The sequence below is a fragment of the Lissotriton helveticus genome, chromosome 4_1, assembly GCF_964261635.1.
Source record: "Lissotriton helveticus chromosome 4_1, aLisHel1.1, whole genome shotgun sequence".
Classification (NCBI taxonomy): Eukaryota; Metazoa; Chordata; class Amphibia; order Caudata; family Salamandridae; genus Lissotriton; species Lissotriton helveticus.
Window position 1 is genome coordinate 1,930,768,344 of NC_136063.1, and position 27,116 is coordinate 1,930,795,459.

Sequence of the window (27,116 nt, forward strand, 5' to 3'; positions counted from 1 at the left end):
GACTCTATATTCAGTTTTTTAGGGATGTTAGAGAGGACCCTTTTTTTACTTGCGGGGCCTTTTTTGGTCCTTTTTTACATTTTCCCTTCTTACGTCTCTCCGCGGAAGTATCCTCCTGGGAAATCAGACTCTCTTGGCTCTCATCCCTTAGACTGGTCTCAGCCAGTTGTTTGCTCGTCTCCAGGCTGGAATCTTGTGCCGCCTTCCGCGCTTTCTTTCTTAAATTGCGGCCCATATCCTTTTATAGGGTTAAACTGGTGGGGGTTTAATTCTCCCCTACTAGGCTTATTTTATTTTTACTGCACAGGGTGGGTTACTAATCACCAACTAGTGTTAATAAATTCTGGCTTAGACTCACACACCTCCACACTGTCGCTGACTTACCTCTGTTGGGCGCTATCCCCCAGCCTGCCTTGCCAAGGATTGATGATACAGATGATACGGATCTCTTCCTTTTTCTCCTGCTGGGGCGCCCAGAGGCTCGATGGTCCGGGCTGGCTGGCCAACTTTCGCAGGTCCTTGGTAGCTGTTATAGTGCTCCCCCCTCGGGGCACCTAGGGGCACAGGGCACAGTTTGCCGCTTCTTGCACTTTTTTCTGGACCCCCGGTCCTTGGTTTCTCTGTCCTCAGCTAGGGGCGCCCAAAGCTCTGCAGACTTGCTGCAGTTTCTCCCGAAACGGCGCGGAGGAGAGGGTGGGGTCAATTGAGCTCGCCCCTCCGCTGTGCCGCGCCTCGCAGCGCAAACAGTCCAGACAGCTGATGGGCACTCCCCTCGGCTCGCGTCTCGTGTCTCCGGCCGCCGGAGCGTTTTTCGTCGTTCTTTTCTCCCCAGCCCCCTGCTTTCGATTCCCGCGGCGTCTACGGTGTTTGGACCGGCGTTTGGTCCGACGTTTTGGTCGCGTCTCTATCGCGTTACTCCTCGCGGTAATCCGCGATACTCCTCCTCCTCCTCCGATGCTTCCGGCAAGGCAAGGCTAGGCGGGGCAACAGAGATGGTGTATACTTTTTCAATACAAATGTATGTAAAAAATGTAACACAAGAGGGTACAAAAAGCATTTCACATATAAAAAAGTAACTGAGATGGATACTATTTTTACAGAAACCTTATCTCATGGACACTTTTTCACCAACCCATGTTTTACTCTAAAAAAAAGGACAATGTATTTAAATATACAATGAGCAGCTCCTACATACAAATATGGACAAAAATGGGTTGGAAGTGTCAACTTTTCGGTGTTATCTGGAGTAGTCATCTACAAGACCATCTTCGGGACAAAATGTTAAGATGTGAACTGAAGGCCCTTAAGAAATTTTGAACATAAACTTTCTGTTCTAGATATTTAAAGATAAATATGATTCTGTTTTTAATGGAAGAATAATTATTTTCAAATATTGGATAAAATGTAGAAAAAACAATCCATCAAGGGTAGCCGAGCTGAATTCAGTGCCTCGATTAGAGATGGTCCCTGTGATGATTAAGGCAGCAGCACACCTCGCATTAGTCGAGTGTTCACGGGATCACAGAGAATTATGGGAATTCCGTGATCCTGTGAACACAGTTCTTCACAGGTCCAGTAATGTACTGTCTTGGTAGGGTCAGAGCCCCAGTATTTATACCCAATGTGCCTTTGAAGACGGGATGACTTCAAAGCATACCCTTGAAGCGTGCAGGTCCCCTTTCATCCCAGTCCTGTCTTCTAGGCTATCTATGGGGGGTAATCAGCCCTTTGTGTGGGAACAGGACATTACCTATTCAGGTGTCAGCTCCCCATCTATCTTACTGCCAAGGAAGAGCTATCAGAATGTAGATAAACGCAAATGAGTTCTCTGTCACACCCACCCTTCCTGTGTTTGTGGCTGTCTAGAGGGAAATCATAAAGTGTAGCTGTCACCCATCCCATAAGTGTATTGGAGACTGACTGCAAGTCTCACAGAGCAGTAAGAGCAGAGAAATGTCCACTTTCTAAAAGGGGCATTTCTAAAACAGTAATGTTAAATCCAAACTTACCAGTAAAGAGGATTTATCATTACCATTCCAAAGATATGAAACATGATGCAGCTACTCATTTCTTATCAGGAATTAAAGCTTAAAAGTGTCTTAAGGAATTCCCAATGTTAGCCTAAGAGAGGAGTAGGCTTCACAGTAGTGGAAAACGAATGTAGGTCCTTGTCACTACCAGGACATGCAAAACATAAGAGTACATATCCTACCTTTTACTTACAGAGCACCCTGCCCTTAGGGCTACCTAAGGCTTACCTTAGGGGGGATTTAGGTGTAATAAAAGGGGAGTTTAAGGCTTGGCAAGTATTTTTAAATGCCAAGTCAAAGTGGCAGTACACTGCACACACAGGCCTTGCAGTGATAGGCCTGAAAAAGGTTTAAAGGCAAATTGTGTGGGTGGCACAATCAGTGCTGCAGGTACACAAGTAGCATTAAGGTTACATGCCCGGGGTATATGGTATACTACTTTACAAGAGACGTACAAGTAAACTAAATATGTCAATTGGGTATACACTAATGTTGCCATGTTTTAGGGGAGAAACACATGATCTTTAACAGTCATTAGCAGTGGTAAAGTGCTCAGAGGAGAAAGAGGAGGACAAATGCAACATTTTTGGATTGACCCTTCGGAGAAGGCCATTTTCCAACATGTACATACATTAAAAACAAATTAAATACAGGAATGTGGTTTTCAAAAGGTCACTATGGGTTGTTATTGATTGAATGATGTTTTCAGCATATTTCGATAGTGCAGTAGGCCATTGTCATGATTTATGGTTGGCTTTATCAAATTTGCTTTCATGTAAGCATCAGCTTATATGAATATTAGTGTTGTGTTATATGGTGAGTTGGAATAATTGTTTCTGTGATGTAGTTATTTTGAGGTTGATATCTCATCCTGAAAGACATGTGGCATAAGGAGTGATAATATGGCATAAGGAGTGATATTAGAGGACTGAACATTTTGAATTTGTGGTGCCCACAGTTAGATATGTTTTTGAGTAGGAGCTATATGGAGCTACCACATGTGTTTGGTATAATGTGAATTGGCACCAGGTACTTAAGGGGAAGTTTTTTGGAACATACAAACTGTTTGCAGTTGAGGTGTTGGATGCCTGTTGAGAATGCGGGTAAGTTATAATAGACGCTTGCTTAATGCCTGGTTTTGGAATTTTTTTCATTGTTGGTATATAAGTGTAAGACATGAGACCATTTGAATCTTTAAATAGTGGGGCAGAATATATTATGGTGGAAATTATTTTCATTTTGAATAAAGTGCTGTTGGCTTGTTTGATGTTTGTTGGAGGAATTAATTAAAGCAAAAGTGCAATGATTGAATTGGTAATGGTTAATGTGCTCAATGTTGATTGTGGAATGGATCGAAGTATGGATGCAATTATTATATATGGGGTGAGTTTTATGTGGAATTAAGGTTTGAATATTCAGCTCTTTGTGAGAGATCTCATGAGTAGATGGCTGGGAGATGTGTCTGGTTATAGTTTTAGTTTCACAGCACTGGATATCTTTAGATGAAAGAGGGATAACGTTGTAAAATATAACTTGTGATAGAGAAATGGTAATCTGGTTACCATATACTTTGGTAATAAAAAACGATTTGTAATTCATTTATTAGGTGCCCACGATCCTGAATATGAAGATTCAGATACGAAATACAAATTAGGTGAATTATGAATTTGAGATTTACTTTGTGGGGCAGAAATAAAATAAGTCTATGTGTCATTGCTCATTTGGAATATGCTCATTTGGAAAGTGGACTCATTATGAACTAGTGGGATCCTTGAATGAGATCGGGATGTGATAATAAAGGGTTCTTACATATATTGTGTGATAGGGAAATTATAATTTTGTATGGATATAATATGAATTATTGTCATGTAATATTTTACATTTTAAATGTGTTTTCCACAATCATGTGTTGTTCTCTTCTGTTATCATGGAATATCGGGGCTGTGAGGAAATTGTATCATGCTTTGTTATGACAGGTTCCTTTGAATAGGAATGATTATTGTTTGCCATTTGTTTTTCATGTATGCACATATGTGGGATATTGTTTTGGGGTATGTCTCACTGTTGTGTTGTGGGGATTTTAGTATGTGCCTATTAATGTTATATTCATAATGATTTATGTATTATCATGTTATATTACTCGCCTGAAGAGGTTCATATAGGTGTATGAAACGAGTTGGTTGAGGCTGTATCATTCGGAATATGAAAAGATAACAAAATTCTTGATCACGAAATAAAGAAGGAACAAGAATTTCGGACAATTGATTGGACTCTTTTCTGAGTGCATCGCTTTATTTATATATTTGTATGTCCAGAGGTGTCTAGTAGCGGCTTATACCATTGGTTGTGCACCATATGCCACTTTAGGAAGGGGAGGGGGCGTGAGCTGAGCTTTGCCTAACACTTGTTTGTTCTTGTTTGGGATAAGATTGTCGCATAGTTTATTTTACAAAACCTTTACACTTTGCAATAACAGAAGGAAAAGTGAACACCAGTCTCCAGCTAAAAGAATAGGCGGCAATGTGTGTGAAGCCTAGGCTGACATTTGACCTCTGTCTTTGGACACACAGCAAATGTGACAAGATAAGAGCAAAATGTAAAGTCCTCTGAAATGCTCATTCTCCTTCGGAAGTCCAGCATGGATATTGTGAGGGTGCTGCAGCACCCGGCCGTAACCCTACTTCCAGCGCCAAGGACTGCCAACCTTTGATTTACAGGACACTCTCATTGCCAATCTTCGCACAGGATCAGGACACTTTCTCACATTTGGAGCCCAGGACACCGGGGTCTCTGCTGCACGTGACACTAACAGTCAGTTGTACGGGAAACTGACTGTCACCATATTGCTGCCTAGTATTATCATGGCATTATTGAATAAAACACGACAGTGACAGCCTCCCCTTGCACAGGATGCTTTCTACATCTTTTACAGGACACTGACAATCCGGTGTTGCGGTCGATAGTTGACGGTGTAGTGGTACACAACCAGAGAACTGCAGCTTCTTTTTACACAAGAGCACACGCTAGGCCGGTTGTTGCGCTGGGCATAGGAGGCCTTTCTTGATGCACAGCAGACGACCTTGGTAATCTCTCGTTACACAGGGCAATGGTCGGTGGCTTCTGGTTACACAGGACATTGGTGGCGTCTTGTTACACGGGACTCTGGCAGTCTATTCCTGCTCAGGACGGTGGCAGCCCCATCGCGTCTGGGCAGAGACGTGTCTGTCTGTCTGTTATGTGTAATCTAAGGACATTTCTGACACTCTCAAACAAGGGTGTTGGCCATCTCGTGTTGCACGTGCCGTACTGTTGACAGTACAGTGGGATACGGGGAACAGCCGATATACTGCCCATTGGGCCAGTGACAGCCTCCTCTTTCCTATATGCCTTCCCGAGTCACCTCATTAACTGAGCCCCATGGCTGCTTCGCAGAGTCAACCCCTCAGGATCACTGCTTGAAGTAACTCCGACTCACACCCCTGCGCATCCTGTCATTCCTTACAGTCCCTCCTCTCCTTGTCGGTCTTTGGTCCGGGCTCCCCTGATCTCCTTCTCCGTCACCATCGCACACACCGGCCTCTTTCTTTCACAATCGCCCTTCCAAGCCTCCTCCTCTGGCTCGTAGTCCATCCTCCGGCGCCTCGCGGCCCCTCCTGCGGTCCATCCCTCCCTGCTTCCGACAGTCCGCTCCTCTCCTCCTCCGGGCCGGCCGCGCCTCCCTCCTCCCGCATTGGACGGCCGGTAAGCCTGTGAGCGGAGACCGGCTTCCCCGGGCCCCCCTGAGTGCACCTGAGCACTTCCACCCCGCCCGGAGAAGGGCAGTGACACCTGCAGCCTCCCTCGGCCCGCCCGGGGACCATGGAGCCGGAGGGAGCCGCCCGGCTCTGAAGCGCCCAGAGGCGGCGGCGGGCTCCTGTCAGCTGGACGTGCAGCGGGATGGCCGCATCGCAGGACCTGAAGAAGATCTCGGCGCTGGAGATGGAGCGCTACTACTGCCTCCTGCAGGCGGCCGCCCTGCTGGACTCCTCTCTGCAGAGTAAGTGCGGCGCCGCAGCGCTCGCCCCGCGCGCCCGCCCGGGCTGCGGCAGCAGCGGCCCCTTCCTGCCAGGTGACCGCAGTGCCGCGCGCCGCACCTGAGCCTGCCCGGCCGCCTCGCGCCGCACCTGAGCCTGACCGGCCGCCTCGCGCCGACTTTACAGTTGGCTGCTCGTGCAGGCATCAGGCTTTGGAAGTTTTGTTAACATGACGTGTGCCTAACGCTACAACATTAAACGTAGAGCAGAGAAAGTGACAAGTCACTGTGTTATAATTGTATGTATATAGCTTTTCACCATCCATGACGAGGCTTTCAATTGCGTTACTGCCATTACCACGCTACTGTGAAACCGAAGATTAGAGGTAGTCCACTGGTCACTGCAACGAGCCTTGTGCTCTCAAGGAAACGATTACGCATTTGCTTGTGATAGATTGAATTTCTTGGAGTTAGGTGTGATCATTGTATCTTCATTGCATTTACACCCCAGACGAGTCCCTGGAGAGCTTTTTCCAGTTGATAAAAAAATCCAGGGTTACTAGATTAATCTATTCTTAATCGTCATATTTAGTTTCACACGCCGTCAAAGTTTGTAGCTTTTAATCTTGCTCTTAAATCCATTACATCTCGGTTATTGTCTGAGATTACATTTAGACCGGTTATGCAGGAGATTAAAATGTAAATAGTTAATTAGTTATATTAGAGGTGTTTAAAAAGTCACTCCAAGTAATTGTTTTGTGCGAACATGCACATAAACATGACGTGAGTTAGGTTGGTATGCCGCTCGAGAGAGACTTGTCAGTGGGGAATTCTGCAGCACGCTACAGGAGTAGCTTTTACAGTTCCTACCTTCCCAGGAGCCTTGGGCGGAGTGACAGTGTCCCCGGAGGTCGGCCGCAGAGGAGGTGAGAGGCACGGCGAGCGGGACTGCGAGGACCAGCATTCCTGCTGAACATCGCCAGCTGGTTCCTCTTCCCGCCCGCGCTGCGCCCCCTCCCAGTGCCACGCCCCCCTGCTATACATAAGTGCCCCTGGTCACGCGCATCGCGGGACGAAGACCGGGCAAAGAGCGGGCCGTTTTAGGCCGTTAGAGGCCGGCAGAGACCGGACCGGGCCTCCCCTCCAACGTTGTGCCTGTCCCAAGTCTTTACCTTTGTCTTCATTAGCCTGCTCTCCCCGATTGTTCCCTCCCCATGGCTACCAGAGTATCCAGGAGCAAGGCTGCCCAACAGTGCTCTAGTACACTGGAAAAATTCTTTCCCAAGGCCAGTGCTGCGGTCAACAAAGGTCACACAGTGCCAGACACTCTCCCTGAGGTGAACACTGAAAACGTGTCTGTGGGCTCTTCGGACTCCTCTTCAATTGATGTTAGTACTCCAATACCCCTTGACGCTACCCACCTATCACTTCTGGACAGCATTGACCAGACAATTGAGTCAGTCCTCCAACAACTTAGGACCCCGTCAAACTTACCAAGGGATAGTGAGTCCTTGCGTCCTTCCGGGGTGGTGGACACCACTCCCTATGTGAATTGTGCGGAAATGACCAAGTCGCTGGATGGGGGCCAAGTTGTAGTGCTAACGGAACCCGTAGGCAGCAGAGTGGACCATCCTCTGAAAAGGAAAAGTTCAAGGGAGCTAACAGGGGCAAAAAGGGCTAAAGTGGACATAACCAATCCAATACTGGATGTCAGCACGGATATTTCGGCATCTCCCGATATCACTTCCCCGGGTATTGGGTCTGGTCAATCAGGCTCGCCATTTGTCACAGTTGTACCAGGGTGTTCTGGGCCATTTATATTTGGTGGACCCCCACCTAATATCACAGATGCTCTAATTAGTTCACTTACGGACATCCTTAAGAACTTATTGGAACCCTTATCTGTAAAACTGGACTCTATAGACGCTAGACTCACAGCTATAGAAAACGCATACAATAGAAACAGTCCTAGCGGGGGGTTGGGCCTAAGCGCACAGACGGCTCCTCGAGAACCTGTGGGGAATGGACCTCCTACTGTTGGAACAAGCACACAGGCCCAGATTGGGGCACAATACAGTATTACAGGTAGTCATGTCCCCCTACTGCCCCCTTCACTAACCCGTAGGCCCCCTGTCCCTGCACCTAGAAGATCCAAGCAACCGACACCACCCCAACCAATGAGTGAGGGGTGTGCTACCAATGAATATACTGGTTGTCCCATTAGCTCTAATACTAGGCGTAGGGCGGTCAACCTGTCCCCTGAGGCAGTGCCTTATACAGCGATTATGGTGGGAGTTCCTGAGCTCACTGGCGACACTAGAGAGCCACAGGACTCACTCCGTAATAAGGTAATTAGCTGGCTCAACATTAACAGGCCCCTCCCTCCTAACATCAAAGGAGATGTGTTGATGGTTAGAAGGATCCCATGGATTGGAGTCACCCCCAAGAATAGGGCAGGGGACTGTATTATAATCAGCTTTAAAAGCCCACTGGTTGCCCCTTATATTTGCAACTGGCTGGTAAGGCCGGATAAGTCCAACATAGATTTAGTATCCCTCTCACACTTCTACCCAAATGTCTCTAATCTAGTTGTGGGGAGGGAACAGAGCTGGACTAGAGTGGGCTTTGCAATAGATGGTTCAAGGTATAGACCCATGCATAACACATTTCCCGCTCATGGCAATTTCATTCACCAGAACAGATTTTCCTGCCTGGACCAAGTAGACTGACCACAAAGGGGAGATATACTACAACACTCAGAAAAATCTGCCCTTGGGGTTCCAGACAGGGGGGAGGGTATACCTCATCTCGCAACTGACAAAAAGATCCAGGTCTCTCTCAATGAGGGGGGGACCTCCTTGGGAAGCATCCCAGTACAAGTTGAGGAATCATCAAGCACACGCATTGCTTCTACATTGCAATCAGTGGAGCTTGTTATATTACCCACCCCGTCGCCCACCATAACTGGTTTGGGTGATCCGGTCAAGCATGCACACGACATCTCGCCCGCATTAAGTGAAGCAGGTTCGCAACCTCAAGGTTCAGGGTTGAGTATTCTCTCCTGGAATGTGGCAGGCATCATAAATAAGGTGGGCACCCCGGAGTGGGAAACCCTGGTTAACAAAAGTGATATCCTCCTTTTCCAGGAGACGTGGGCAAGGGAACCACAGTCTAGGAGGGGGTATGATATTTCTGAAATCCCGGCAAAGTGGAATGGGAGGGGGAGACCTTCGGGTGGTCTAGCAATCTGGGTGGCTTGCCACATTGGGTGCCAGGTGGAAAGGATGGACACACTCTCACAGGACATTCAGTGTGTGCTCCTCAGATGGCCCGGTAAAAGAACATGGGCCATTGTTAATGTTTATTCACGACCAGTCGCTGTGGGCAATGAATCCCCTACCCTAGTCGAACTCTCATCTTTTCTAGGACAACTGCCAGGTGACCTGAAAATAGTGATGGGAGGGGACTTCAATTGCCACTTCGAACCCCTGGATGGTCTAATGGAGGGTCCCTTCACTGCCGAGGATGATCACTGGGGAGTTCCACCTTCCTCCTCACCTCACCCTAAAGCTTGGTCTCCGTTGGTAATACAACTTACTTCCCTCACTTTGAACTTTGCACTGAGGGCGTGCAATGGGCGCACCCCTTCTGACACTCCATCGGTGTGCACATTCAATAGAAAGGGTCATGAGTCAAGGCTGGACTACATATTCATAGACATCTCCCTGTGGTCTAAAGTTCAAGACTTTAGAGTGGTACCGAGAACAGATAGTGACCACAATTCCCTCTTGCTGGAGATTCAGCATCCAGCCCCTGCAGTAGGGCTGACAACTACTGACACCGGAGTTGACCAGGGGGATATACTCCTTACTACAAGTAGGCGTCGGGTGAAATGGGGGAAGTTGGTTGACAAAGAAGATGCTATTAACAAGTTATATGGCATAGCACTCCCCAGGTTCCAGGAGGTGGATGCTCTCATTAACCAACTAAGACCCTCTGATTACAATGAGAGACTATCTGGCATCCATCAGGCCTTGGTCAGGGACCTTGCAGATGTTTTCAACCCGGTGGTGCCCTTAAGAAGGAAAGTGACTCGTACCTCGACTTGGTACACCTCTACTTGCAGGAAAACTAAATCTGAGTTACTTTCCGCCATTAAAGAAGGTAGTGACAAGGCGAGGGTTGTAGCCCTTAGGAGGGAGTATAAGTTAGCACTGGCCAATGCAAGGGCAGAGTGGGATTGGAACCACTGGCACGAACTGATTGAAGCCCTGAAATCCAAAGACTCTAGAAAATTCTGGGCCCTGGTTAATACCGGAACAGGGGATCTTATATCCGCAGTTGAACCCAATATTGCCCCCTCTATTTGGGAGGCCCACTTCGGAGCATTATATCAAGAAACCACTCTGTGGCCCGAAGGGATGGCGGCGGAGTTCCCCTGTCCTCCAGATATGGCCCTGGAATTTTCCCTAGGTGAGGTGAAGATAGCACTGGAGCGCTTGGCGCTGGGGAAGGCACCGGGGCTGGACAAGCTACCCGGTGATCTGTTTAGACACCATCCTGACATCTGGGGCCCGTACCTTCTTATTCTTTTTAATGCTATATTAGGAGGTATGGCGGTCCCTCCCTCCTGGTTAGGGGCTGAAATAGTGCCGATCCATAAGAAAGGGTCCCCCCTGAGTCCGGCAAACTATAGGCCAATTAGCCTTATAGATGTCCCCCAAAAGCTTTTTGCGCGTCTTATTTTGAACCATCTATTAGACTGGGTAGAGGATAACGACATCATGAGTCCCTTGCAGGCTGGCTTCAGGAAAAACACGTCGACCATGGACCAGATCTTCCGCCTCGTCCTCCTCTACTGGAAGACGGTGAGGATCGAGGGGGGAAGATTGTACATGGTCTTCGTGGATCTGAGGTCAGCCTTTGACCTAGTCCAGCGCAGGAAACTGTGGGAGGTGCTGGAAAAGCTAGGAGTTCCCCCCCAGCTACTTAACATCTTAGCCAGGCTGCATGAGAACAACTATGCGCAGGTCAGGTGTGGGAGAGATGGCAATTTATCATCCAGGTTCCCCGTCCGTCGAGGGGTGAGGCAGGGTTGCGTCTTGGCACCAACCCTGTTTTGTTTATTCATCAATAATGTCATCTCACACCTGGAAAATGTCAAGAACAACGACGCCCCATGTTTGGCAGGTAGGAGGGTACCGGCAATTATGTTTGCCGATGACACCCTCCTCCTTTCCAAATCTACTATGGGGATCCAGAGGATCCTGGATGGATTTGGTCTTTTCTGTCGTCAGCACGGGTTGGAGGTGAACACAGAGAAGACCAAGTTTATGATCTTTAACCCACCTACTAAAACTAGGCCCAATCCCACCCTGGGGACTGCCAGCCTTGAGAGGGTGTCTACCTTCATATATCTGGGGGTAACATTGCAGGAAAATTTATCATGGGACCGCCAGATAGTACGATCTAGGGTTAAACTGTCCCAACTGTCGGGTGCAATTCTGAAGGTGGCCAATACTTCTTCCTTCAAGCCCATAAGTCCGGCCCTTGAAACTTACAGGTCCCAGGCCAAGGCAGCGGCCATGTATGGCAGTGAGTTGTGGGGGCATAAAGCGGTGAAGGACTTATCAACAGTTGAAAATAGTTTCTTAAGGCGCCTATTAGCTCTCCCACGTGCCACGCCACTTCAGCCTCTGAGAATGGACATGGGTCTCCCCCCCCCTATTGCAGAGGAGCTTGTGTCAAAGCCAGTGAAGTTCTGGCACAGGCTCTGGTCTACGAATGAACTTCATCACTATAGGGAGGATCTTACCCACGTCATGAGCTTGAACTGCAGTGGCAAAATCCCCTGGCTTGCCTTTGTGAAAAACGAACTGATTGCCATGAATCTCCGCAACCTCTGGGAGGACCCTGCGCGAGGCTGTCAAACAATCTCGCGCAGAGCCCTGTCACAAATCTATAAAGATAGGTCCCTTGCACACTTGATGGACGCTCAAAACAGCGGCACCCTCACTTTGCGATTTTTAGAATCCAAAAATTCATATGTTTTTGAACCTTTTATGGATTTTATCTTCCCTATCCTGGCGAGGAAACTGTTTGTTCAATGGAGGCTTGGCACACTCCCTATTAACTCATACACTTGCAGGTGGACCAACGGGGACGATAAAACATGTCCCTGCTGTAACAGCCACTTGGAAGATGACCTCCACATTTTGTTTGTGTGCCCCGCATATCAAAGGCCCAGGAAACATTGGATAGCGCCGTTATGCAAGAACCTAGGGTTCAGAGAGTATGCACAGGCATACAGGATCCTGAAAACCAGTACCCTGGGCCACATTGTGTTCGCTGTTTCCAAATTTCTTATGGCTATATGGTTGAATAGAAAGAAAAAAAACCTCTGAAGCCCCCTGAACTTTCTAGTGTTTTTTAAATCTTTCCCCGCTGGGCGAGTAAATTTTATTTCATGTATTTTTATATAAAAAAAAAAGGATTTTATTGTATGTAATGTCTTGTACTGCATCTTTTATGGTCTATATGGCCGAAATAAAGAATTTTTGGATTGGATTGGATTTGGATTGGTATGTGGTTAGCAATTGTTGAAATCTAGAGGGGAGGTGTATAACGGCATTCGATGTAGTAAATAACAGGCAGCGCGTGTGAATAAGAAGTAGGGCAGGAGAGACATTTGATGAGCACCTTGGTATGCTGCAAATGGACCTCATCCGCTGAATCACTTCGGATAGTAGGTGCTTCGGCTGCGGTCACCAAATTTAAAGGGACATTGGGTTCTTGCACCTTAACATGCACGTCCAGCTCTGCCCATTATATAAATAACGATACAAAAACACATCAGTGGCAGTATATGGGATGGTGGTGTCAGGGAAGTCTTGTGCACAGGAAAATAGTACTTTATTTTGCCCGTTACATAGTTTCTATGTGTTTTCAGGCCGGCGTGTATACTCGAAAGCTGTGCTCAAGATTGCAGGGAGCACAGAACACTGCCGTTTGAGCATCCCTGGGGATGCCCAGACATCAGTCCCTATAAGGGTGTGGGGCATTGGAGGGAGGTAAAGTGTACACATTGGGTATCGGTTCGAAACGATCAATGTTAAAGGTACACTACTGTATGGCGCTGCATGCGATCGTCCGAGATAAATACAACATATGTACAAAGGGTATGTTTGAGAAATTGTAAGTGTGGTCTCCACATAGAAATAATTCAGTTAGCCAGGATTAATATCCGTTTTTTCCAGCTCGTAGTATGGAGGACAGAGACATTTCTGTTTGCAGAAAAAGTTTCTTTATTTTGATTCACACAGCAAAGACAGCCGACACGTGTTTCGCCCCCTCTTGGCGATTTGCGCCGGGGCTTTCTCAAGGCTCAATAGGATAAGTCTCATAAAAATTTCGATTCAAGGTAAGTACAGTGTCCGATATATAAAAATATAAATCTTCAGTAGTAAAATATTTCCTGATTCCCAACAGCGTGCGCTGACCTCCGACCTCCCTTCTCCTTCCGGTATGAACATCCGGTTCTACAATGCCTAGTTACTAAGGGTATGTCCCTGGAAGGCAGCTTAGGTAGCCGAAGTGCGAGGATGTTGTGTTGCCGAGATAAGCGCAGAGGCTTGGGGAGGCTTGCACTGCTTACAGACACATGCTGGAATCCCTCCCCGTTGAAGTAAAAGCTACGAATAATAACCCTCTTCAATGTAGGAAATTGATGAAAATCTGGCTCTGTGCGTTAAAGGTCTCAGACTTGTGGCTTTGCTGCTGTCCTAACATAATTGGGGGTTTTTTGCAGCAAGATGCCTGGGTGTGCAAGACCATTGTAGAAATAAGCTCTGGTGCTCTTGCTGATCGACTGCTGATCGACTGCAGTGTCCTGATGCCACCTCTTTCCTTGTGACAAGTTCTGTGGCCGAGGGGGTACTCGCTGCTTGTGATAGGGTGGAGAGTTTGGTGGGTGCACAAGTGCAGAAGCTCTCAGTTCTAATAGGATGCAGATCCTATGTTTGAAGGAAGCCCCTGGGCTGGGCCCTAGGATTTGGGGATACCTCTCCAGTACACCTCAGAGTTGGAGTACAACCCGCACATAGACCACAGTGTTGGAGGACACCTCTCATGAAGACCGCAAACTGCTTCCACAGATCCTGCAGATGGATTATGCCACTCGTAAGGGCCCTATCACTTAAGGATGGACCTAACCTACACCCTAACATTGGATGGTGCACTTCACATACAAAGTAACATTGAAGAATGCGTATAGATCCTAGTCCTGGGGTATTTCTCAACTTAGACACAGCATTTGGGAGATGCCCGAGATAGAGGGGAGGTGAGATGCCTCACAAACATTCATATTTTTTTTTAAACTTTCTAATGTTCTGTAAGTGTACCCCAGCAAGGCATTTTTAGGTTTACCTATAGAAAGCTTTAGCGGTATAGAAGCTAATTCATTAATTCTTCAAAAAAGTGCAGTAAGAAGTACAGAGCGCGGGAGAGAGGCTTCAGATCCACACCTTTAGGCTTGGATATAGATTTCAAGGATTGCCATTTCTTACACAAGCTGTCCATCAAGACCATAGCATTTCCTGGATGGTTACATTGTGTCATTTGGTGGAGCATCAAGTAAGCCTTTTATTAGGGTCCACACTGTATGTGAACTTTCAAGTATTTACTTTGCTGAAACAATGATAATTTAAATACTAGTTTGTGGCTTTTTTGATTACTAAATGCTGCAGTTAAGACACCTTAGCCTGTCATAAAGTCACAGTGCTAGTCATTATTCACCCTTGCTCCTTCATTGGTTTTACTTTGCTATCATGATAACCTGTTGAATTTACAGCTTTTTGTATTCGCATAATAAAGGTGTTTGGACATATACTACCCTAAAGATATAAAGTAAATACTGGACCTTTGACGAAAGTATATCCTTTGCAATATTTTGCTATGTATGCTGTTTAATACCAATCAGAATGCAAACTTCATCTTCTGACCCCATTTCATTACACTCTTATTTGAAGGTACAGTTTAATTGTGCATATGCAGTCTGTTCAGCAAATTGGCCATAGCCCCGGTTTCCATATGGTTTTAGCCCAATATGTTGTTTCATTATGAGATTTTATTTCTAGGATGGCTGAGGGAAACGCACACAGTCATGCATCTATTGTCAAACAGTTCTTGTAACAAAAATCCAGTCCCATTGGCTTTACCAATGCATTTTTTAATACCAGCATTTGCGTACAGTACACAGGTTATCACGTTGCTATATTAATATTGAGTCGCTAATTACATCATCTAATCAATTACTTGAAGGGGTTGGGGCACTTGCACATTTGCTGGAAATAAGTTTAATTTATTAGAAATGCTTTATAGATGGTTGGAGCAGAGCTGGCTTGTATTTTGTTGAAATCACTTAACTTTAAACAGGACAAAACAAACCTGTCTAATAAATGCCTATATGGGTGTGCCTTTTACCAGTCCTTGGATGCCTCCACGGTTTTGTTGCCTGGACATTTCAATTTCTAATTTTAATTGTAATTTTTTAAATGAAACAATCTAATTACATTATGAAAATGTCTTTTGAATTTTTCATATCTGCTAAGTGTCCCCATGTTATGAGTGGCATCTGTATCTACTTCTGACTTATTAGTCAACATGACTTCCATGCTGGAATTTTTGAAGCCTATACTTTAATGAGAAAATGGAAACTACACGTCACAGAATGCAAAGTACAACCTGCTGTATGATGAAAACTAGCAGAACGTGTCATACTAGTCATAAGGTCACTTAATAGACATGCTTTTCAAATGTTGTTGGCGCGCACAGTTCTGTAGAGGACATGCATATGTGTGTTATAAAAATATATATAACGGTAGGTAGGTGCCCGTGAATAACGGAGATTATTAATAATGCTGGGTTTTGAGTGACATCAGACAGACGAGAGCGAAGAGCGTCTATAATTTTAATCACCTACCCCTAGATTTAACAACTACACATGAGCAGAGGGCTAAAAGGTTAGCCCCCATAAAATGGTCACGCCTCTCAAATTCAAGCAACTATTGGCAAAGCCAATAGGTTTCGCCTATACAAGAACTATTGGCTTTGGCAATGTGTTTCTGAAGTGTTGCACATCAATGTAGCTGTTGTTCAGCATGGCTAAAAGTTATTTGCGTGGAGTGTCCTTGAGTGGAGTGGGGTAAGTACAGTGGGGTAGGGAGAGTAGTGTCATAGAGCTGAGTATAGTGGATTAGAGTTCAGTGACAGAGTGTGTCATATAAAAGAGTGTTGTAGGGTGAAACTGGGTGGAGTGGGTTGGAGTGGATTAAGTTAGTGGGGTGTATTGGATTGGAATCGTTTGGGGTGCATTGGACTGGGGTAGAGTGAGTTGGGTTGAGTGGGGTGGATTGGATTGGGTAGACTGGATGGGGTTGATTGGATTGGAGTGAGGTGGATTGAAATGGGGTGAGGTAGATTAGAGTGGGATGGATTAGATTGGTTTGGAGTGGGTGGATTTGATTGGAGTGATAGGACTGGGATGGGAAGGATTAGATTGGATTGGGGTGTGGTGGATTGGAGGCGGATGGATTTGAGTGGCGTGGCATGGAATGGAGTGGCGTGGATTGGAGTGGCGTGGAATGGATTGGACTGGCGTGGATTGGAGCAGCGTGGATTGGAGCGGCGTGGATTGGAGCGGCGTGGATTGGAGCGGCGTGGATTGGAGCGGCGTGGATTGGAGCGGCGTGGATTGGAGCGGCGTGGATTGGAGCGGCGTGGATTGGAGTGGCGTGTGATGTGGAGTGGCGCGTGATGTGGAGTGGCGCGTGATGTGGAGTGGCGCGTGATGTGGAGTGGCGCGTGATGTGGAGTGGCGCGTGATGTGGAGTGGCGCTTGATGTGGAGTGGATTAATGTGGAGAGGATTGGAGTGGATTGATGTGGCGTGTCTTTCGGCGGCATGTATCGTATTGGTGTGGCGTGTTGTGGATTGGAGTGGCGTGTTGTGGATTGGAGTGGCATGTTGTGGATTGGAGTGGAATGATTGGATTGATTGGGTTGGACTGAACTGGGCTGGATTGGAGTGGGGTGAATTGGACTGGGGAAGAGGGGTGGATTGGACTGGGGTAGAGTGGAGTGGAGTGGACTGAAGTGGGGTAGATAGGATTGGGGTGGATTGAAGTGGGTTTGTTTGCATTTAGGTTGAGTGGATTGGAGTGGGGTGAAATGGGCGGAGTGGGGTGGATTGGGGAGAGGTTGGGGTGAGTTGAAATGGATTGAGTGAGGATGATTGTTGTGGATTGGAGTGGGGTGGATTAGATTGGGGAGGTAGTGGATTGGGTTGGGGTGAGGTGCATTGGATTGTGGTGGATTGGAGTGGATTGTGGAGGATTAGAGCGGTGTGATTTGGGATGGAATGGGGAGATTGAGGTGAGGCGAATTGGAGTAGGGCAGGTTAGAGTGGGCAGATTGTTCTGGATTGCAGTGGAGTGGATTAGAGTAGGGCAGATGGTTTTGGATTGGAGTGGGGCGTATTGGGGTATACTGCACAATTATGTGTTAAAGCATCATTTCAGAAATTACACAAAAGAAACAATGTAGCTTTGCAATATTTAGAACAAGATAATCTTAATCTTTTGAGAACAGTGCCCACAAGTAAAAGCAAAAGAAAACATGAGTGCAATCTGAGAAAAGAAGACTTGGTCAAATAAAAAATAAATGTAAAAACTAAATGTTTACAATGTTGTCTGTCATGCTAGGTAAATTTTTTTTGCCAGTCGCACACTTTCTGTTTACATGGCACTAAAAGTAAAAAAAAAAAAAAAAAAAATAGTACCTCGATCACTTAGGGAGCAGTGGACAGGGACTGATTAAGTTAAATCCCTCAGTGCTTGGTCCCTGCTCCACAGAGAGGACCAGAAATGACATTTGACTTGCAGTGACAAATTACGAGTCTGTAAAGAAGAGTGCCATGCAATGCAACAAATGGGTACGCATGGGGCAGGATCCAAGCCCTTCTTGTTAACAGCAGTGTCACGCAAGCGAGACACATACACCTTAGCATGCCCTCGCAGGCTCAACCATAAAATAATACCGGACCTTCTGCCAGCATTTCCCACTAGCATCTGCATTTACCCTCCCTCTACCAAAACTGAAAAGCAACCCACACCAATCTTTCTTAAATCATCCCTCTTTCCTGGGCAAATGTGTATAAAATAAACTGACCTCCTGCCACCCACTATCGTCCTCTAAGGCTTCCCTTCCCCTCCCTACAAAAAGTATTGCGCTCTGCTCTCACAATAAGAGGGAAGAGCTGGCACCCCGCGGACAGCGGCTTTGTCTAGTTGCTGGTCAGCCCAGCATGTATTTTTGCTGGCTGTGCTGGTCTGTAGACATGTGTGATAACATAGCAATTTGGTGGTTGGCTCAGACAAGACCCTTCTCATACCTTGGACCTGATGATCTGGGTTCGAGTCTCGGTAATGACGCCAAACATCCTGTGATCCTGGGCAAATCACTTAATCTTCCCGTGCCTAACAAAAATGATTGTGTGTCCTCATGTAACGTAACTGGTGCTATGTAAAGCGCTCTGATACCCGATTCGGTTCGGGTCAAGTTCGCGCTATATAAAACTCCGCAAAAAAAAAGAGCAACCGCTGAAGGCAAGCGAGACCCTTGCCGTTATTCCTCTGCTTTGCTCAAGAATCTAGAGACCACGGGAACTGCAGCAGAACACAGCAGGGGTGGCTCCTCCATTTGAGCAGAGGAGCGTCACCCCGCTAAGAAATCCCAAGGCGAAATCTGAAAAAGAAAACGGTAATTAAGTTTATTACCATTTTTTTTCCAGCAACCGACCCATCCTGTACTGAGCAACAGCATGGGGTGAGACCAGTGCTGTCGTGCTGAGTGGCAGCAGCATGGAGCTCTGTGCTATAAAATGTGCATGCCAATTGGGCTGATAGTCTTGCGACGGCCAACCAGAAATGCACATTCTAAAGTTCTCTAACCTAGCTGTCTTAGACAACTAGGCTAGAGAAAGCGCAGGCCTCCAGTGAACTTAGGAGCGCTGAGTTAGACTGCTCCCTCCAATCCTCGCTCTGCTCTCATGCTGGTGAGAGCAGAGCCAGAATTTGATAGGGAAAGTGAGCACTTACCCCAGTTATATTATGACAGTGGGAATTACGTTTTGTTTCCCACTCTTATTACATCATAAGATTGAATAATTTGATTTAGATCCGGTCATTCACACGATTTGCTGTCTAATAGAGCCACATGTAAAAAAGCTAGTGATACAATGTCAGTAATTTAAAACCATAAAGCATAGCTTTAACCCCAAGTAACCTATCCAAAAGGAACTTTGCACTTCAAACGTCTTGGTGTATTTGGTGGGTTGTATGATTTTACAACGCATTTGGTTGTAACGCATGCCTTTACCAGGCATGCGTTACAACGGAATGCAGTCACCATGCACATCCTTTACCACGAAAATACCTTTTACACGCATACTTTTACAACGATTTTCGTTGTAAAAGTATGCATGTAAATGGTATTTTCATGTAAACGGATTTTCACCCAAAAAATTGACTTTTTTATTTTTACTCTCCGGTACACCACCCGCTCATTCCTCCTTACCTCTCCTCTCCTTGTTTTGCCGTGGTGACGGTGTACGTCATTAAGAGGAAGCGGAAGTGTTTTTCCGTTTCCTCTTAAGACGCCGTTCTCCTTCACATCTTTTTCTTTCACAAACAGGTGCGTTTTTTTCTTTTTAAAGCCACGCTTTTATTTTGTGGGGGGGGGGAGACCCCCCAAACCCCCCTTTATTTTTTTTTTACTTTAGCACACATGCCTTTACTACATTTTTCGTAGTAAAGGTATGCGTGGTAAAGGCTTCTCGTTGTAACTACGCATGCGTTGTAATGCATGCGTGGTTATGGGGTGCCTGAAAACGGCCGCGTTGTAGTGTCCGTTTCCCGTATTTGGTGTTGTCCGGTTTAACGATTATTTATTTTAAGGCAGGTATTTGTTGTATATTTTTTGTGTTGTTGTTGGCTCCTTAAGTTGTGTGTCTTTCCTTCGATACTATTTATGTGAACAACATAGGAGTTGCACTGCTACCTTTGGTTGACTAGGCAATATTTTCATTTCTAAGTCAGGGGCTGCTTGCAGCTGGGATCCTTTGACCACTTGTATCAGTTACCTAAACCTCTTTGGCAGGTCAGTCACATGGGTAATGCATTATACTGATAGGGTCAATCTGACGTAGCATGTTATGATGTTGGGTATAAATGGCTGTCAAAGGGTATTACTGCTACAGTTATAGTAATATTTAATTCAAGGCAGTCATTTAATGAAACTCTGAAGGATGAAAGGAGGAAGTACCCTTTCTTAGAGTGCACCGATGATAAGTAATCGAGAAATGCATGCACACACACCCACTGTTCTGTGTTTCTGCTTTGAAGTCTTTCTTAAAATGGCTACAGTTTCATAAAAAAACACTGCATATCTCTTGTATATCTGTGGCTTCTTAGGCTACAGAATTTTTTTCCCTACAGCTATGGTAATTGGTGGGGGCCTGCCTTCCTCAGAATCTAGTGTTTTGTGCAAACTTGGGTGGGTAATAATCGGTCATTATTTATACACACTGATCAGCCAGTTCGATTGGTTGATCGTGATGAGGTTCCTATTATTATTATTGGAGGTCTTAGAGTGTACGACTACCTCCAACGGAAGTGTACCGGAGATAGCAGCGGATGCAGTAGGATGAAAACTAGTAGCAAAGCCCTAAGGTATGCCAAAAAGCCAGGTCTTCAGAACCTTCCTAAACAAAGGTTCTGACTTGGCCTTCCGTATGTGCTCAGGCATGGAGTTCCAGAGAGAAGCAGTTTTAACGGGGAAAGATCGGCCGCCAAACCTGACTTTTGCGAAGCGGGGAACCACAAGGAGTTCCTGGAGATTCGACCTCAAAGCCCTGGTCTGGTGGTATTTCTGGAGTCACTGCTTCAAGTATTGAGGGCCAGTGTCTTTAGCTGCTCTGTAGGCGAGGGTCAGCGCCTTACACTCTATCCTCCTTTTAACAGGCAGCCAATGCAGGCTGTGCAGGTGGGGGAGATGAGGTGGTGGAGTGGCACATTTCTGACAAGCCTGGCTACTGCGTTCTGGCTAAATTGTAGTTTCCTGATCATATAGGCTGGGAGACCCAAGTACAAGCTGTTAGCATAGTCCAGCTGAGACGTGATCAATGCGTGGACCACCGTTTTCCTACAGTCCATTGGCAAGAGATGAAGGAATCTCCGCAGGGATTTTAGTTTCCAAAAGCATGACGAGGAAACTTGGCATATCTGGGCCTTGCCTGAGAGGGTAGAGTCAAATTTGAACCCCAGATTCCTAGCGGAAGCAACTGGAAGAGGAAGAGGATTGAGCTCCGATGGCCACCAAAGTTCAGATCGTGGATGAAAAGGCTGATTAAAAAACAGGACCTCCGTTTCCTATTTTTAGGGTACAGTGAAAGACCGCTTTTGCTGTCTGGTGGGGACCAATTATTTTCAATACATGACTTATAACTAGAGTGAATTTTGGGTTAGACCCTTGATCAATATTCAATAGCTTTGTTGTCTATCTCTCATCCCTTCTGGATGAATGGGTTTGCTCCCTATTCATGATCAGAAGCATTTCGGATTCACAATGTCTTCATTAATTAACACTTTAGTGCTGACACCGGACATTGCAGTGGATGTGAGGGTCTATTTTCTTTCCCTATGTCCCTCTATGCTAATACTCCTCCCCATTCCCCTCTCTTTACAGCCCCTCTTTTCAAGCCCCCATCAAGAGTCTGCTTAAACTCTAAGCTCTCTTGTGTTTTCAGTGCCGCCCGCTGTGATACTGGCCATCTTAAAATGTTTTTTCACCAATCCAAGATGAGCACATGCGCATTCAACGTGGGCCTTTTGTAATGCATTTTCACATATTTAAAAAAACTCACTTAAAATTGTCATCCTGGATGTGCGCATACCCGCAATGGCAGTCTTTGAACGGGTTATCTTAACCCATTGGCTGCGTCAAACATTCAGCTCCAGTGCTGAACGTTCGGAAAATGGGTGGGGCACCGTCGGCCAATGGACGTGCGCAGCACTACCAAGGTAGTGCACGCGACGACCGTTGGCCGACGGCAGCAGCCAACGGGTTAAAGTATAATACATTGATTCAAAGAAGGCTGCAGTGGAAGCTCAAACATCCACAGGGTCAACTTATGATTTGGCTTCATTAATATAAAATAAATTGCGTACAAAGATGGCCACAGTGGATGCACACACATCAATGGTGGCCCTTTTAATGCATTTTGCAATATTTTTAAGCCCTCCCATTCAAAGATAGGTGCCACAGATGTCAGTGTATTTGTAGCAACCATCTAGGATTAAAAAACAACATTGGCATAACCAATAGGTTTCACGGTCAAGATAGAACCTATTGGTTTGGTAAAGCTTGTTTGCTTCATTCGTGTAGAATTGTTTCCACATAGTCAGATTGTTCCCATTTTGTAAATTACTAACCTTGACCCAGGAAACTTGATTTTATTTAAAGTTTTCTCAATTTCTGTTACATTCTTCACACACTACAAGTTTAGTTAATATGTACCAAACCTTGCAAAATAAGTATTCTATTATTCTTGACTCTGTGATAGTACCTATTGTAAATCAGACAGCTATACACTACTAAAATGCTCAATTTTGACTGATTCCTAACTAGTCAATATCTACCCAAGAGGTTCATAGCTAGTACCTGAAATGTATCACCTCACATATGATACCGTCTTCCCCACAACTGCCTGTGAAGATCACAGTTCACCTCCTAATTCTCAATTATTCCGCCTGTTTAGCAGGAAAGGTTTTAAATTCAACAGCTCCGATTTTAGCAACTCAGTATCCGGAAGTGCCTCCCGTTTTTCCAAATTATATCAGTTAGCACTCTAGTTGTACATTAGAAGTCAGCTGTGAAACTGAAGTAGAACATTGGGGAATTAACCAACTGCTGTTGCTGCCTTGGGAAGTAAGTATCCTTCAGCATACCAGACTTTTTTCTTATATGAATGAGAAAGGTATCAATCAGAATTTATAAAGCACAATTAATAACCCAATAGGGTATCTACGCACTTTCAGGTCCCAGAGACGTATTGAAACAGCCAGGTCTTGAGGGCCATTCGCAATTCCTTAAGTGAGGTGATGGTCCAGACTTGCGAGGGGCGGCTGTTCCAGGGCTTTGCTGCAATGTTGGAGTAGGAACATCTTCCACTTCTGCTTCAGTAGATGTGGGTAGTATGGACAAGTGGGGCATAGTCTTCTCGATGGTTGTTTGAAATTCAGGTGGGGGTTAATGGTTGTGTAGAGCCTTTTGTGCATGGGTCAGCAGCTTGAATTGGCATCCCTTCTGAATGGGGAGCTAGTGGAGTTAAACATTTGAAAATATAGCGTGTGCACACCTTCCCTTTGTTTTGATACGTTCTCCATATCATCTTTTTTAAACCCTTTGGTGATTGCGTGCAAAGCAGAGCTGTGTTCATCCCAACACAATAATCTAACAATAGAAAAAAGCAGAGTTCGCTGCTTGCGTCCCCGTCTGCTGCACTGCTTGTCAGATCAGGAAACATTCCTCATGCGTAAAGTTTAGTCTTTGTCAAAGTTCAACAATATTATTCGCTAATTTTTATCGTTCTCATGTTCTAAATGTACTTCAAAAGTAGATCACTCCGGAGACAGCCAGATAGTCCTTGAAATGTTTTATTTAGCATTTTCAAATGTCTGATGATGCCGAGGCTTTTACATAGACATGTGCTTCAAACATTATTACGAACAAACCAGTCTTGCCACCCAATGCATTTCGAACTATTTAGTTCTTCTTCAGGGGTACTGAAAAAAACAAATAAGTAAAGGGCCACATCAACTAATGATTAAAAACATATTCATTCCATATAATTAATACGATCAAAAACATCAGTGTTTAGACAAACATTTCTTAACCCAAAATAACCTCTGTCGAGTATGCGGTAAAATTACACAGTGTTCATAACGGCCCATTCGATGTAACCTTTCCCTCATGCTTACACATAGCTAAATTCAAAGACTTAATCCGAATAATATACTCTCCCCACACCCCTAGTTGGTCAAAAACTCAAGCCTCTAAGTGTGAATGAAAATTATACCTGGTTATATACAGAAAGCCAGCGGCTTGTAACGAGTCTTTGTCTCTTCTCCTATGCCATGAGCTTAGCCACAATATCCTCTACCTAAGGTTTCCCTCCCAATTTCCAACAAAATCCGCTCGCGCAAAATATACAATGAATTACAATGAATTTTGTTGGAAATTGTAGATGCATGGTGGGAAATGTAGTTTTTTGGTTAAAAACCCACATGGTGATTAATTGAGAACACGTGATGGTAATTAAAATAGAGGCGGGTAAATGCGCGGGTTGAGGATTTAAGAACTAGTAAGGAGGGAAACCTTAGGTAGAGGATATTGTGGCTAAGCTCATGGCATAGGAGAAGAGACAAAGACTCGTTACAAGCCGCTGGCTTTCTGTATATAACCAGGTATAATTTTCATTCATACTTAGAGGCTTGAGTTTTTGACCAACTAGGGGTGTGGGGAGAGTATATTATTCGGATTAAGTCTTTGAATTTAGCTATGTGTAAGCATGAGGGAAAGGTTACATCGAATGGGCCGTTATGAACACTGTGTAAATTTACCGCATACTCGACAGAGGTTATTTTGGGTTAAGAAATGTTTGTCTAAACACTGATGTTTTTGATCGTATTAATTATATGGAATGAATATGTTTTTAATCATTAGTTGATGTGGCCCTTTACTTATTTGTTTTTTTCAGTACCCCTGAAGAAGAACTAAATAGTTCGAAATGCATTGGGTGGCAAGACTGGTTTGTTCGTAATAATGTTTGAAGCACATGTCTATGTAAAAGCCTCGGCATCATCAGACATTTGAAAATGCTAAATAAAACATTTCAAGGACTATCTGGCTGTCTCCGGAGTGATCTACTTTTGAAGTACATTTAGAACTTGAGAACGATAAAAATTAGCGAATAATATTGTTGAACTTTGACAAAGACTAAACTTTACGCATGAGGAATGTTTCCTGATCTGACAAGCAGTGCAGCAGACGGGGACGCAAGCAGCGAACTCGGCTTTTTTCTATTGTTAGATTACTGTGTTGGGATGAACACAGCTCTGCTTTGCACGCAATCACCAAAGGGTTTAAAAAAGATGATATGGAGAACGTATCAAAACAAAGGGAAGGTGTGCACACGCTATATTTTCAAATGTTTAGCAAACAGTTTTTGTCCCACAAGCTGTGTGCACCCCGATTGTTATACCAAGTTTTGAAAATTTAATCTTCGGAAGAACCTTGTCATTAAGGAGGCAGCTTACACGTACAAACGAAACGCAGATGATAACATCTCATACGGACCATGTTCATTTTAAGTTAAAATTGAAATTGTTTGTTATTTATCATATGTTGAACTTATGCACCAGGGTTCAGTTGTATTTTTACACTGTTTAGTATTTAATGATGATTTACAATTTGTGATTGTGTTGATTCTAAATATTCATTGTATATTTTGCGCGAGCGGATTTTGTTGGAAATTGTAGATGCATGGTGGGAAATGTAGTTTTTTGGTTAAAAACCCACATGGTGATTAATTGAGAACACGTGATGGTAATTAAAATAGAGGCGGGTAAATGCGCGGGTTGAGGATTTAAGAACTAGTAAGGAGGGAAACCTTAGGTAGAGGATATTGTGGCTAAGCTCATGGCATAGGAGAAGAGACAAAGACTCGTTACAAGCCGCTGGCTTTCTGTATATAACCAGGTATAATTTTCATTCATACTTAGAGGCTTGAGTTTTTGACCAACTAGGGGTGTGGGGAGAGTATATTATTCGGATTAAGTCTTTGAATTTAGCTATGTGTAAGCATGAGGGAAAGGTTACATCGAATGGGCCGTTATGAACACTGTGTAATTTTACCGCATACTCGACAGAGGTTATTTTGGGTTAAGAAATGTTTGTCTAAACACTGATGTTTTTGATCGTATTAATTATATGGAATGAATATGTTTTTAATCATTAGTTGATGTGGCCCTTTACTTATTTGTTTTTTTCAGTACCCCTGAAGAAGAACTAAATAGTTCGAAATGCATTGGGTGGCAAGACTGGTTTGTTCGTAATAATGTTTGAAGCACATGTCTATGTAAAAGCCTCGGCATCATCAGACATTTGAAAATGCTAAATAAAACATTTCAAGGACTATCTGGCTGTCTCCGGAGTGATCTACTTTTGAAGTACATTTAGAACATGAGAACGATAAAAATTAGCGAATAATATTGTTGAACTTTGACAAAGACTAAACTTTACGCATGAGGAATGTTTCCTGATCTGACAAGCAGTGCAGCAGACGGGGACGCAAGCAGCGAACTCGGCTTTTTTCTAGAGCTAGTGGAGTTGCCTGTAGTGGGGTGTGATGTGGGTTCACTGGGGAAGGCAGAGGATGAGTATAGCTGTGGCATTTTGTATGGCCTGAAGTCTCTGTAGGAGGTGTGCGGCGATTCCTATATAGAGGTCATTGCCGTAGTCCAGTTAGCTTGTGATGAGAACCTGTGTCACTGTGCGTTTTGTGTGTAGGGTTAGCCACTTGAAGAGCTTACATAGCATGCGCAGAGTGAGAAAGCAGATGGAGGAGATGGCGTTGATCTGTGATTTCATGGTAAGTTTATTGTCAATGATGATTCTAATGTTTCTGGCTTGGTGGAGGGAGTGGGTGAGCTTTCTGGCTTTGATGGCCACCAGGAGTTGTTCCATGTATTGATGCGGTTTCCAAAGATCAGTACTTCCACCATATCTGTTTTCAGCTGCAGGCAGTTGTTCTTCATTCAGTGGGTGACGCTTGTCATGCATCTATGCAAGTTGAATCTGTGGTGTTTGGGTCATTGGTAAGTGAGAGTATGAGTTTGGTCTTGTTTGCGTAGGAAGTTATGTTGAAACCATGTGATCTGACGATGTTTGCCAGCTGGT

General features: G+C 45.0%; 1 protein-coding gene across 1 annotated transcript in view; it reads left to right on the forward strand.

Moving 5' to 3' along the window:
* The first annotated feature begins 4,968 nt into the window (after positions 1-4,968).
* MCF2 (MCF.2 cell line derived transforming sequence) overlaps positions 4,969-27,116 on the forward strand; it is a 1,062,111-nt gene continuing 1,039,963 nt past the window's right edge. The window contains exon 1 of the mRNA XM_078688611.1: positions 4,969-6,066. Within this exon, the coding sequence (XP_078544737.1) occupies positions 5,967-6,066 (100 nt within the window). The 5' untranslated portion in view covers positions 4,969-5,966. The remainder of the gene's footprint in view (positions 6,067-27,116) is intronic.